The sequence below is a fragment of the Plecotus auritus genome (genome assembly GCF_963455305.1).
Source record: "Plecotus auritus genome assembly, chromosome: 2".
Lineage (NCBI taxonomy): Eukaryota > Metazoa > Chordata > Mammalia > Chiroptera > Vespertilionidae > Plecotus > Plecotus auritus.
In genome coordinates, this window is record NC_137771.1 from 183,168,977 (window position 1) to 183,183,016 (window position 14,040).

A 14,040-nucleotide genomic window follows, 5' to 3' on the forward strand; every position below is an offset into this window, starting at 1 on the left:
AAAGAGGGTTACATTTGAGTGTGAGCTTGAGAGAGAAGTGGGAATTCACTGAGGAAGGAAGATACCAGACACATGCTCAGAGGCATGTGGCTTGGGGAAATGGCAGACGTGTGTGTGGACACTGGACATGAGAGGAAAGGAGAGTGGTTCCCAGGTGAGCTAAAAAGGCAGGTAGAGGCAGCTATGGCTAGATCTTGGTGCTCTGCCACAGTACAAATCTTGGTTCTGTATTTTATCCCATAGTTGAGTGAATGAATGGTGAGGTAGTCAACAAATGTTTTCTGAATAGATCAGTGAAGGAATGAATTCTCCTTCAAAGTATTTCCAGAGCCCTGGCCAGTGTGCCTAAATGGTTAGAGCATTTGCCCATGCACCAAAGGGTAGTGGGTTAGATTCCTGGTCAAGGGCATCTACCTGGGTTGTGGGTTCGCTCCCCATCCCAGGTTGGTACAACCAGTCAATGTCTCTCTCTCTCTCTCTCTCTCTCTCTCTCTCTCTCTCGCTCTCGCTCTCGCTCTCGCTCTCGCTCTTCCTCCCTCCCTCCCTCCCTCTCTCCCTCCCTCCCTCCCTCCCCTTCCCTTCTTCTCTCCCACTCTCTCTGAAAAAGCAATAGAAAAAATATATCCTCAGTTAAGGATTAACAAAACAAAAAGTCTTTCCAGAACCAAAATTTCAGCTCCTAGGAACGTGGGTTGACACTTGCTGAAGTGTTAGAATAGTAAAGGGTATTAGGTCAGACAGAGACCCAGGGAGAGAGGAGAAGAGGTACACCCCCCAGCCAGGAGGAAACAGAAAGAAGAGTTTGGCTGGAGAGAGATAAGAGGAACCAACTCTGCTAACCTGGGGAGTTAGTACATATCAGAGCCAGAAAAACTATGGAAACCAACCTCACAGCTTTCTTACAAACCATGAACTTTGCAGCATGCTATTTGCTTGTGGAGGTAGAAGTCCATATTGAAGAACACACACACACACACACACACACACACACACGTCATTCTCTCTTTCTTACCACTATGATTTCAAATTCTGTCATGCAGAATTTGACTTAGGTGGCTTTTAAACTAGCTTAACATGGTTTTTGTTTGTTTTAGCTCCAGAGAAAAGAATATCAGAGTTTATTAACCCTCTGTTATATTTTACTAATTAACACTTTGGAAAGTATTATTCTTTGCTTTAGAGCATTTTTTGGACACAACAAAGTCCATCTTTATATTTAGAGCTGATGTGATCAGCATATTCATTTCAATGTATTTTCCTTACACAGTTCACACTTGCACACGTTTTGTTAAAAAGAACTTGAAAAACAAGGTGGAAGGGTAATATATATTCTCAACAAAGATTCAAGTGATAAATTTTAATTCTTTATTTAAAACAATATTTACTAAAGAAAAATTTAATGCACTTACTATTTGGCCAAATGAAATTTTGAAAGCAGCCTTTTTCTGGACTTATCAGGAAACTCAGTAACTCTTCTTAGTGAAATAACTGAACTATCTCTCAAGAAACCCTGGGCAAATGGCTTACAACTCCATCTGCCAGGCTGTGTCATTCTTGTGTGAAATAGAGGTACTAATCCCCGAGTTTCACTGTGTTCAAAATCAGAACTGAGTTTCAGCTCCCACCCTGCCTCTTATTTAACAGATGCATTTGGGAAAGTTACTCACTTCTCTGATTCTTAATTTTCTGTTGTGTAAAAATGGAAATTATAACTATCTCGCAAGATGCTTATGAGAATGAGAGTACATAAATAAATGGATTCTAATGTTTCAGGTGTTGGTATGATGCTATTGATTACTGCAGGGATTTGTGAGGAGAACATGCAGCAGTACATTGTAGAATCTCCACGTTAGATGCATAGTGATTCTTGGCTATAATAACTTATAGAACCACAGCTCTGGCCAGGACTTTAGGTTTGTGTCCCCTTCCCAGTATAAGCATCTCTTCTATAAACACCACTCTGGGGTGGGGGGAAGGTGGTCATCAGATCTCTGCTTTGAAGATTGTAGGAGTGATTAGTTTTTTACCACTTCACATTTTCCTAAGAGAGCATTTCCCTGATCTCCTAATGCTCTTCAATGAAAGAGGGGCTCTCCTCATTCTAAGAACGTACTTATACCCTCAAATTGCTAAAGCATCAGGGACTTACATAATTGTTGAATATTCATGTTTATTGAATTTACCCTTAGATGGAAATTCCTCATTGTCTAGTAACAATATCTTTTCTATTCTGTTGAATGAAGGGTTCCTTTAATCTGGAAAGTGGCCTTTTTGGAGAGCATTCCAAAGTGCCAATCAAACCAAGTACCCCACCTTGCCTTTGAACTCAATGAGCTGAAAGTGTGTCTGTAATCTCCAGCTTTGAGTTACCATAGGTCAAGAGGTGTTAGAAACATCATGGATAAATACAAACCCCAAACTGTTAGTCTTAGTAAAACTTTGACTGGAGCTGTCAGCACAAAGCATTCTACTTAATCAGGCTTTCCCTTTCCTCTTCTGCATCACCTTGTGTCTGAGCCTGGACAGGGAGAGGAATGGAGGCTGCTCACAACCAGGGCTTCTGCAGACATGTGCATGGTTGGGGTGAAGATAACACAACAGGCTGCCCTCTAATTTGAGCTGATGGCCTGGTTCCCACCCAACTGGTGATGAGTGTACTAAAGAAAAATGAAATGGTCAACAACAGTACATCAAAAGAAGAAGAGATTTGAAGACTGGATAATATGACCTTTAATAATCAAGACTTTATATTATCATATTAACATTCACAATAACAATCCAATTTTGCAAAGTGGAAATTTCAAAGGAAAGGTAAACATGAGCTTAAGCTGCTTCTCCAATAGTTAAAGGACAAGTTCATTACTCGCTGTCCCATGATTGTTAAATAATTGAGAAAGCCAGGATGTGCCTGACTTATAAATACAGAACTGAAAATATTTTTCCCAGAAAAGGTGGATTTGGGGATTATATTTTATTGCTGTGCATGTAATCTTTGCAAATGCCAACAGCTTCAGCTCCTGCCCTGCTGAAGCTGGTCAGATCTTGAGATCAAATACATATTAGGATTCATAACCAAAGGCACTAACAGCTCAGATGGAAAGGATCAGATTGGGAAGGGAGACATTTTTGAGGCGACTTCTAGGAAAATTTCTGGAGGAAACTACAAAGGTCTATATGCAAGTTCACAAATCCAAATGCCAGCAGAAGCCAGAGAGTTAATGTATATGGGGGAAGTAAGTGTATATGAGGCTTTAAGGAGTGGTAGGGACTCTAGCAAAGTGGAGAGCATGTGCCCTGTGTAATGGGAGCAGCCAGTACTCAGCTCCAGACAATTATTTCCAAGCTGGAAAGCAGCCAAGTATGAACAGATCTTATTTCTCAAGAGAAACTGGGCTCCAGGTGTGTATATAAATTCTTCCAATTTTAAAAACAAATGTGGCCCTGGCCAGATGGCTCAGTTGGTTGGAGTGTAGTCCTGTATGCCAGAAGGTGGCGGGTTCAATTCCTGGTCAGGGCACATACCTGGGTTGCTGGTTCGATCCTAGTTGTGGCACCTGCAGGAATCAATCAAATGATGTTTCTCTCTCTCTCTCTCTCTCTCTCTCTCTCTCTCTCTATATATATATATATATATATATATATATATATATATATATATATATATATCTTTCTCCCCCCCGCCCCCGCTCCCTTCCACTCTCTCTAAAAATCAATGGAAAAAATATCCTCAGGTGAGGATTAACAACAAAAATTAAAAACAAAAATAAACATGTTTTTAAAGCTCAAGAGATCCATGAGCCTCCAAGGAACTATAACCTTAGTGATGTGATGGGGATCAATTATTTATTTTCCTTGCTTTAACTTGGTCACAAATTATTGGTGATGCAAATGTAAACTGGTCTCACCAAAGAATAGAATGAATGGGCTTGAGGAAAACTTAAGAAGTCAGTGTATTCACACTGTTGAAGGGTTCCTAGGTGTCATAAAGTAAATGAACCAGAAAGGAAATGGACTCCGAATGTCAAAGAGAACATAAAGCAAAGTCAGAGTCTGATTAAGAAACAGATTTAACATGGAAGTAAAGAGGAAATGCCCAACCCCTGTTTGGGTAATAAAAATAGAAGTATGAGACTGTACCCAAGGAGGATGGGTTTGGACCTTCTGGAGAAGGGAAACAGAACAGCTAAGGAGATCATCATGAGGTTTGAAAATAACCTATGGAAGTAGCTACCCAAGTACTCTCCTTCAGGTGTGTATTAAAGTAACATTGGTTAAAGCAAATTCCACGAGATGTTAAAAGGAAATTCACAGGAAGATAGAGGGCGGAGAGGTCAATCATCAAGTACACTGGGAAATTCCAAATTAAATATATTTCTTTTCTGTACGATGTTGTAAAGCTTTAATCTAGATTCCAATTTATTGAGACCATGCAAACACAGGATAAAGTGCCCAAATGTACTTGACTACAGAATCCTCCTATCCCAGAGCATCTAATGAGACCACTATTTTGCTGAATTCACAATGGAGAGACCCCTGTGTTAGAGATGAAAAGGAGTACAGGAAAACTTGTAACCATAAGCTGTCTCCCTTCTGCCTGTGGGTGTGGGCTGAGAGAGACATCCAGAAGAATCCTGGCCAGTATCTCAGTGACTCTGGTGTCTTGGGTAGGAAACTAAGGGACATGGGGCAGAGGCAATGTTTTAGTCTCTTCCTCAGCCATGAGTCCTACTTGTAGAAGAACTAGGCACGTAGGGTGGACACAGAGCTGCTCTGTAGCTGATTTGAGAACAGCAGTTCTTCTGGACCATGGATTTCAATGCTGGAATGACAGGCTCCTAGCAAGGCATTGGGAGCTTGTCACATAAACCAAAAGGAATATTTGTGGTCAGAAACTTGAAGACCAAGCAGGAGAGCTTTAAAATGAGACTTAAGGGGGATAAAGTAGAATGTTCAAATGAAACTCTAAAATCACAGCCCACAGTGGGGCAGCAGGTGTGAACTAGGAGTAGGAGGCCCGGCAGAAGAGATGCCAAGCAGTTCTCCCAAGGAACTGGAGGGAGGAGCAGCAGGTCACAGACATAGCGGGGCACATTTGCCAACTGCACAGAGAGGGAGCAAAGGGGAGTCGTGTTCATCAGAGGAGATGAGCGTGACCTCCCCGGAGACAGCAGAGAGAGAGTGGGGTAGAGCACACAGCCAAAATGCCAAGCCAGGTTGGCGGGGGGGACAAGTGCACATGAGCTCAGTCATTGAAATGGGTGTTAGGAGTGTACACGCAGTATAAGAAGTCACAAATGTCAGAGCAGAAGCAAAGCCAAAAGCATATGGATGAGATTTTTCAAAAGGGCGAAGCAGAAAGGATTTTGCTGGCAGTGTCTACTAGTCTTCTCAGGCAGAGCCAGGCTCTGGTGGATGTCTTCCCATTTAAGAATTTTTAAACTGGCAGAGGAAGAAGATGAAATAGGGACGGAAGGGAGTATTTATCCACATACCTCCCATCTAATGAATTGTGTGGGTTTTTTTTTTGTTTGTTTTTGTTTTTTTAAGTATTCTCAATTATAAATCTTTATTAACAGAAGATAAATAAGATAAAAAATAAACACCAATCTCAGATTTATGCTGAACTATCCTACATTAAAGTAGGAATATGAAAACATAAACTTTTGACATTCTTAAAGTGGTTAAGAATTAGATCTATTTGCATTGCTATTTTAATTCCATACCAGCCTGAATCTAGATACCATGCAGATATCCATAGTACTTGACAACTCAGTTACTCTCCCACCAGAATTATTGCTAAGATGCTAACTTAATGCAGTAGCGGATTTTGGTAGCTCAAAAAATCCAGTGAGCTGTTAAAAGTCAATGTTCTCATGTCAAAGGTTTTAACTAGTTTTTTTTCACAGACCCTGTTCTCCCTGTGAGTATTTTCACAATGTTCTTAGAAGAGGCTTGAGGATCATGGCATTCACGGTTGCGAGTAGCCCAACAAGCTATTCTTATAATTCTTTGAAGAAACTGTCAACTTTAGTTTTTGCTTTTGCAAATTTTACAAAGTGACACCTGCTGGCTACAAAGATAAGGTACAAGGAAATTCTATAATCATTTAAAATCAAATTTAGTATTCATGATTGTTACATAAAAGCAATCACAATTAAAACAAAAAAATAGTATCACAAACAATATCCTCTATGATAAAAGATTTCTGTGTCTAAACGCTTATATCCAAAACTAGAGGCCCGGTGCTCAAGATTTGTGCACTGGAGGGGAGGGGGGGGGCGGGGCGGGGGCGGAATGAGGGTATTCCTCAGCCTGGCCTGCGCCCTCTCGAAGTCTGGGACCCCTAGGGGGATGTCTGTCTGATCGGGCTTAAGCTGGCAGTCAGACACCCCTCTCACAGTCTGGGACCCCTCACTCCTTACAGCCTGTCTGCAGCGGAAGCTGGAGAGGCTCCCATCACCACCACTGTACTCACCAGCCGTGAACCTGGCTTCTGGCTGAGCAGCACTCCCCCTGTGGGAATGCACTGACCACCAGGGAGCAGCTCTTGCATTGAGTGTGGGTCAGTGTGCGTCATAGCGACCAGTCATTCCACTGTTTGGTTGATTTGCATATTACGCTTTTATTATATACAATGGTAATAGCCCTATCACTGGTTGGTCAACTCTGACTCAAGAATGACAAAACAACTATTTTTCCATTCAAAGGCTAACACGTTTAGTTCTGGGTGTAAGACACAAGAAAATATTAAAAAAATCAAAATTTTATAAATGAATGAAAAACAGAATTGTTACCAAAGAGGATAAAGTTATTCACATGTTCTACAAATTTCCTTTCAGATAGAATTTTTTTTTAATTACAAACCAGGAAAACATTAGAAGGCAAAAAACAAATGACTATAAAATAACAATTATAGTTACTAATTAAAAAAAAAAATAAAGCCCCAGTTTTGAGAAAAAGTAATTAATCTACCGTTCAAATGCCAAGCAATTGAGCAAGCCAGCCAGGGCCTCTTTCCATATCACTAATATAAAATTGGAAATAAAAACCTTAATCTGCTCTTAACATACCTACTCTTTATTTTTCTTCTATTCCTTCAGCATGGAAAGGAATGAATTTATATTAGACTTCTGGAAGCTTTATTAAAGACAGGCAGCAACATGAGCAGACACTGACTTTTCCATCTACAATCATTGGCAAGAAGCTGAAAAGAATATATCAGCTGTGTGTATCATGAATGTCCATCTGCAACTAGTTACTGCTGTCCAAGGAAAGAGGCCATGGGGTCATCCGGCCTCTGTCGCTTCATTCTATAGGCCTCCATTTCCTCCTCGGTGTGTTCCTGAGTTTCATATAGGATATTGTAAGGCCGCTTCCTCTCATCAACCTGCATGAGCTCCTTGACATGAAGAAGGCAGGCCTCCTCTGCATTCAGTGCCTTTTTCAGTTTTTCCTGTTTCTTTTCTTCATCATCACTATCTGAGCTGCTCTTTCGATGCTTCTTCTTCTTCTTCTTTTTCTTCTTTTTATCCTCTTTTAGTTTTTCCTGATGTATCTCCATGAGGGTTTGAGGTTTTTTCATGGATTCTTCTCCAGTTATATCATTTACAATACATTCCTCTGAATTAACAATCTCCTTCCCAGCTTCTCCAGTGCAATAGGAATACTTGACAAAAGAGTGACAGCATTTGTATCCCCATCAGCCTTCTTTCCAGTAAGATCCCCAGATATGCTTGTGATTGTGAATCTTCACATCCTCCTCATATTTGGAGCAGGCGACAGCCCGCTCCTGTCCTTTAATGACTGTCCCATGTCTTGAGTACTCCACGTAGTCTTCTGTCTGAGCTAAAAGCAATTCAGCTGGAGGAGCACCCAAATGTTCTTGGCCACCATACTTTTCCAGGATGCTTTCTTTCTGCTAGTCTTTGAAGTCTTCTTTTTTGACCTTGAAGGACTTATACAAGAGCTCTAGTTTGGTAGAATCGGCCTGCAGATGCACTTCAGATCCCTTGTCATAGGCTTCCCATGCAAACAACTGAGTCTGAGCCATTGAAATGGTATCACCTGTGTATCTAACAAAGTTGTCTCCCGCATAGCTCACTTCATCTGGATTCTTTCCTGCATTGGCATAGGGATTTTCTCTCATCGCTCTAGTTTTGGGATCATAGTAAGCAGAATTTGGATCTAAATTCCGCAAATATTTTGCAATATCTTCTCGAATCCTGAGATTCCAAACAGTAATCCGTCTCTTAGAGTCAAAGTTCTGTCCAGGCATGTCAATATCATCTGCATATTTATCTTCATCCTCATCCTCACTATTATGATCTTTTTCCATTTGAGAATTTGGTTCCTCTTCTCCCCACTGGTGTTTTGGAGAATTAGCCTGTTCCACTAACTTTCCTGAGGCCAATTCTTCTTGGAGTTTCTGGGCTTTCAGTGTTCGTTTTGCCAGATCAACTTTGGCATATTCTTCTACAATTTTCATGTGTTCTTCTGGATTGTAGCCATTCCACCGATCCCTCTTCCCATATAGTCAAACATTAGCTGAGGCTGGACATGTTCGTCTGGAGCTATGTTAGTTCCTGTAAATTTTGCTCCAACTCGCCTAGGTCTCTCAAAGCAGTCTTTCTTTTTGTGTGTCATGGCCCCACAATTTTCACACGCTCCTTTGCGGTACTTAGTAGTTATGGAATTCTCTTTTACACCCCTCTTATACCATTCTCCAGATGAGCTGAACTGCTTCTGTTTCTCTGGTTGTGGTCTCTGGTGCTTTAAAGTAGGTCTTTTTGATGGATCAATATACCATGGCACTGAAGAAATATACTGAGGAATATGAGGGTTGATGTCTTTTCCTTCTTCATCAACTTCTGCAGGAGCATTACCCAGTTTTTGCTGTTCTTCTAGCTCTTTCTTCTTTCTCCAGTCCTCTCTGGTCATCTTTTTTGGTTTCTCCAAACTCATTTCTTTGGACCCTGCCACGGGGGCAGCGTTAACTGTGTCCACAGCTGCAGCCGCCATTGTTATCTGGCCTCCTCAAGTCCTGTCGCAGCGGACCCCCAAACCACTGGACAGAAACAAAGCCAATACGTCAATTTTTTTTTCCATCTAATGAATTGTTGACTTGCCTTGCTAACAATTTCATGACTAAAAAGTTAGAGGAAGCAATGAGGGAACTATTTAATTAAATTAAACTATTTAATTCTGACCAAGAGGCATCCACCTGGTGGATGGTGTAGAAGGCACAGGAAAGTAATCAGATCATCTTGTAGTTTTACCATAGCAGAAAGAAAAAATCGGATGCATCCTTATGTTATGTTCTTTACTCCCCTTCCTACCTCTTCTCCTCACTCCATAAGAACTCCAGCCCAGCCCTGGCTGATTTGGCTCAGTGGATAGAGCGTTGGCCTACAGACTGAGCAGTCCTGGGTTCGATTCTGGTTTAGGGGCACATGCCTGGGTTGTGGGCTCAATCCCCAGTAGGGGGAGTGCAGGAGGCAGCCGATCAGTGATTCTCTCTCATCATTGATGTTTCTATCTCTCTCTCCCTTTCCCTTCCTCTCTGAAATCAATAAAAATATATTTAAAAAAAAAAAAAAAAAAAAAGAACTCCAGCCCAGACTTCAGGGTGGCCACCAGGGATTTTAGGGTGGAGGAATTGTCCTGTGTTTTCCCCCAGGAAGTTGAGGAAAGCAAAGATTCTCCAATCCAAATTTAGCAGGAAAGACATGCCACTTATATTTCCAGCTGGAACTCAGAATCCATGAGGCCACAAAGCTAGTTTTACACCTAGCAGTGGAGTTCTATTGCACCATTATTTGAGTGTATGCCATGTGGCCTATCTATACTTTCTCAATTAACATTCCTAACAATCCCTGCAAGGTAGGTAATACTATCCCAATTCAAAGATGAAGCAACTAAGGAACAGAGACTAAATGACTTGCCCAAGGCCACAGAGCAAGTAAGTGACTGACCTGTGGCTTGAACCCAAGCCTTTCTGGCTTCTAATCAGATCTTCTTCTGTTCCACCAAGCTGTCTCCAAACCAGACATAGGCTATGTAATGGGTTAATTGGCTTTTGTAGGTTAGCCTAGGAATCAACGTCAACATAACATTGTTTCTATGGGGAGATGTGCTCAGAGTGACAAACAAGTGGCTTAACCAAGGAACTTTTGTAACCTGACCTATCATAACTCGGGCACTGCCTCATGCCCAGAAAGGCTGGTTGTGGAAGGAAGCAAGGAGATGCAGACTCATTCAGATTGCATCTTCTCAGACACCATGACAGTCTACCCTTGCATTTGCCAAAGAATGACATTCTCAAACACATCTACAAAATAACCACCATAGTACCTACACAGCAGGTAGATGCGATGACCACATGGGGGGAGCCTTTGGTTTATTAAGCACCTAGTGTAGGTTCAGCACACAGAGAACACTGGATATGTGATTCTCAACAGCTGGGGGTGAGATGGGGCAGAAGGCAGGGAAGTGGGAGGCAAAGCTTGGCTGTCTCTCTCAGGGCCCACCTGGGAATTATGGTAAGGTCAGGGTACAATCCTGCTTCTGGGGTTTGCCCCAGCTAGCCCAGACCATTGCTAGTTTCTAGACTTATTTGATTAGGCCCGGGAACTGGCCTTCCTCAGCAAGAGCTCAGTCCCAGCAAAGTGGCCTGTCCTCTCTGGAGGACAGGGCTTCCCTTCTAATCAACTGTCCTTGCTCACCTAGGCTTTCACTGTCCCACTTTCCTGGGCGGAAGGGTGTGTGAATGTTGGTAGAGCATAGTTCAGAATCAGAAAGCTACTGAGAACCTGCGAGGCACACATCTGCCTCTGTCCTTCCCCTCCGGGAGCAGGGTTTCATTTGGTCCCAGTGTTTGACTTTGTTCTCTGAGAACTGTGAAAGCAAGCTTGTTCAGAGCCCTCTAGCCTCAGCCAAATCGTCCTAAAGGGGATTTTCATTCCATGAATAAAACTTCAAAGGAAGAAAGGATTGCTAAAAGCAGCCAAACACTGAGATATTTTTTTTTTTTTTTTGGATGGGGGAAGGGAGCTATTTTCTCTTGGCAAGGACAGATACTAAGTGGAAAAACACTCCAGAGACTCGGGCCCTCAGAAGAGAAAACCCTAGCTGCCTCACCAGCTGTCTGTCCCAAGGGTCACCCCCAAAGTGGCAGGGCCATGTGGTGGCATTCACATCACTGTGGCAGTTCTCAAGCTGGGCTGTGGGTCTCAGAGGCAGTGTCTGTGAGCAAGTATAGTAACTGTAGATGGAGTCTTAGAGAAGCTCCCTGTTCTGGCCTGCGTGTGTTCCGACACGCGCACGTGTGTGTCCCTGGGTGCCACGTTGGGGGAGGATCTGATTTCAGACTTTGGCAGGCTTTGTGCTGGAGTCCTGCCCTTAGGAGGAGATACTGTCAGGTGCCAGACAGAATTTGGGAGAGCCTACTGATGGAGAATATGTCCATAGTCCTTGGAAACAAACACAAACTGTCTTGTGTGGAAGAAAAGGGTCACTGTTCAGAGAGAAGACATTCTCTGAAGCCCAGACTTACCCTTGAAGGTGTGGAGAGGTTGCTCTGGATGTGGGGCCAGCCTGTTTGACCTTTTATTACTTTTGGGCAAGAGTGGAGACCAGAGACCAATAGGGATGCCCAGAACTCAGACACTGTGGCAAAGAGTGCCAAGGGGTCCTGAGCAGCCAAAGCCAACCAACCTAGAGCTGGGATCTCCTGACTGTGTCCATGGCAGGAGTAGTAGTTGTGAGCCAAGCCAGCCCACAAGCAAGAATAAGAATTGCCCAGTTTCACGGTCACTAGCTGTGTGGCTCTGATTGACTTTTCCATTTCTCTCAGATGTCTCTGGGGCATAGCAACAGGAGCTGGGGTTTAAATTCCAGCCAGTGCATCATCAGGACTGGTTTCAGCTTGCTAGTCTATACCATGAGAAGGCTGTTATGGCTTCGAAGAGAGCCAATCTCCAGAGCTGGGATGGAGTCCCAGTTCTGCATGCACCCTTGTACTATCAAAGAGTGCACTATTTTTATTCATTCCTGAACACCCCCACTGTGGGAGCCATCCTATCTAATAAAGAGGGAATATGCTAATTGACCCTCATGCCTTTGCAAAGATGGCGGCACCCACAGCCAATAAGGAGCGAATATGCTAATTGACTGCCCCACCCTCAAAGATGGTGGCGCCCATAGCCAATAAGGAGGGAATATACTAATTGACTGCCCCGCCCTCAAAGATGGTGGCACCCACAGCCAATAAGGAGGGAATATACTAATTGACTGCCCCGCCCTCAAAGATGACAGCATTCACAGCCAATAAGGAGGGAATATGCTAATTGACTGCCTCGCCCTCAAAGATGGCGGCGCCTAGTCCTCTCAGCCCCACCGGGGCGGCAGGCGCACGGCAATCAGTGCCTCCACATGCCTACCTCAGGAGTCCCCCAACCCCCTGAGCCCCCCAGCTGCCCAGGGCCAGCCCAAGGCACAGGCAAGGCTCGGATAGTGGCTGCCCAGCCACCCAGGGCTGCCCAAGGCTCAGGTAACCAGGGGCAGCAGAGGCTTGTGCTGCCGGCAGTGGCAGCAGCAGAGGTGTGATGGGGTGTTGCCTTCCCCTGATTGCCAGGTCACCTCCCACCCCTGAGGGCTCCCAGACTGTGAGAGGGGCAGGCCAGGCTGAGGGACCCTCCTGCCCTCCAGTGCATGAATTTTCATGCACCGGGCCTCTGGTATTGAATAAGATATCCATTAAGCTGTTCTGGGTAGTAACTCACTTTCCCATTTTTATTATTCAGCAACACCCATTTGCCATTCAATCAGTGCCTATGGAGATAATTGAGTTAATTCTATTCCACATAAAAAAAAATAAATCCACTAGTTAACCTATGCATTCCTTACAATGAGCAAATGCACAAACACTATTCCACATTAAGAAATGTTGACTGCAACTCCTGGACTCTTTGAAAGAATCCTTGGAACTTGTGATTTCCTGGCTTGGAATCCCTGAACCCCAAAGGCCACTTAAGTGCAAATGATCTGTCACCTGTGATTTTACAGGTAATTTTTCACACATTAAAATGACTTAGGTCTCTTCATGGGTTATTAAGAGGATTCCATCCTATCTAATAAAAGAGTAATATGTAAATTGACTCTCACTCCAACACTCAAGATGGCTGCCCCCATGTGGTCAAAGATGGCTGCCCCCATGTGGACATAAGATGGATGCCACAAGAAGGCCAGCAGGAGAGGGACCAGGCCTGCAAGGGAGGGCGGTTGTGGGTGATCAGGCCAGCAGGGGAGAGCAGTTGGGAGGGACCAGGCCAAGGGAGGGCAGTTGGGGGCGATCAAGCCTGCAGGGGAGGGCAGTTGGGGGGGGGGGGGGACCCAAGCCTGCAGAGGAGAGCAGTTGGGGGGACCAGGCCTACATGAGAGGACAGTTTGAGGGGACCCAGGCCTGCAGGGGAGGACGGTTGGGGTGGGGACCAGACCAGCAGGGGAGAGCAGTTAGGGGCGATGAGGCTGGCAGGGGAGAACAGTTAGGGGTGACCAGATTGGCAGGGGAGGGCAGTTGGGGGAGACCAGGCCTGCAGGGGAGGGCAGTTGGGGGCATCCAGGCTGGCAGGGGAGGGCAGTTAGGGGTGACCAGGCCAGCAGGGGAGGGCAGTTAGGGGCAATCGGGCTGGCAGGGGAGCAGTTACGCATCAAACAGGCTGGCAGGGGAGTGGTTAGGGGGTGACCAGGCTGGCAGGCAGAAGCAGTTAGGGGCAATCAGGAAGGCAGGCAGGCAAGCAGTTGGGAGCCAGCAGTCCTGGATTGTGAGAGAGATGTCCGACTGCCCTCGAGGGGTCCCAGATTGGAGAGGGTGGAGGCTGGGCTGAGGGACACACACACCCATGCACAAATTTTGTGCATCGGGCCTCTAGTAAAATACTATAAAATACATGCTTGGTGGGTCTTTCCCTTCTTTCTGTTCCTTTTTATTTTCTTTAGCCCCTCCTTGAGCTCTCCCATCTTTTTGTTCCCCATGTTTCCACC

At 44.4% G+C, this 14,040-nt stretch overlaps 2 protein-coding genes across 12 annotated transcripts in view; one reads left to right on the forward strand and one right to left on the reverse strand.

Annotated features, from left to right (window-relative positions):
* DGKG (diacylglycerol kinase gamma) overlaps positions 1-14,040 on the forward strand; it is a 206,378-nt gene that overhangs the window by 130,513 nt on the left and 61,825 nt on the right. The gene's annotated exons all lie outside the window — the stretch shown is intronic.
* LOC308242021 (pre-mRNA-splicing factor SLU7-like) lies at positions 7,246-9,097 on the reverse strand. The gene is given in 4 exon segments (XM_080655816.1): positions 7,246-7,699; positions 7,703-7,918; positions 7,922-8,529; positions 8,532-9,097. Coding segments are annotated over 4 exon segments (1,755 nt in total). The 5' UTR covers positions 9,019-9,097; the 3' UTR covers positions 7,246-7,255.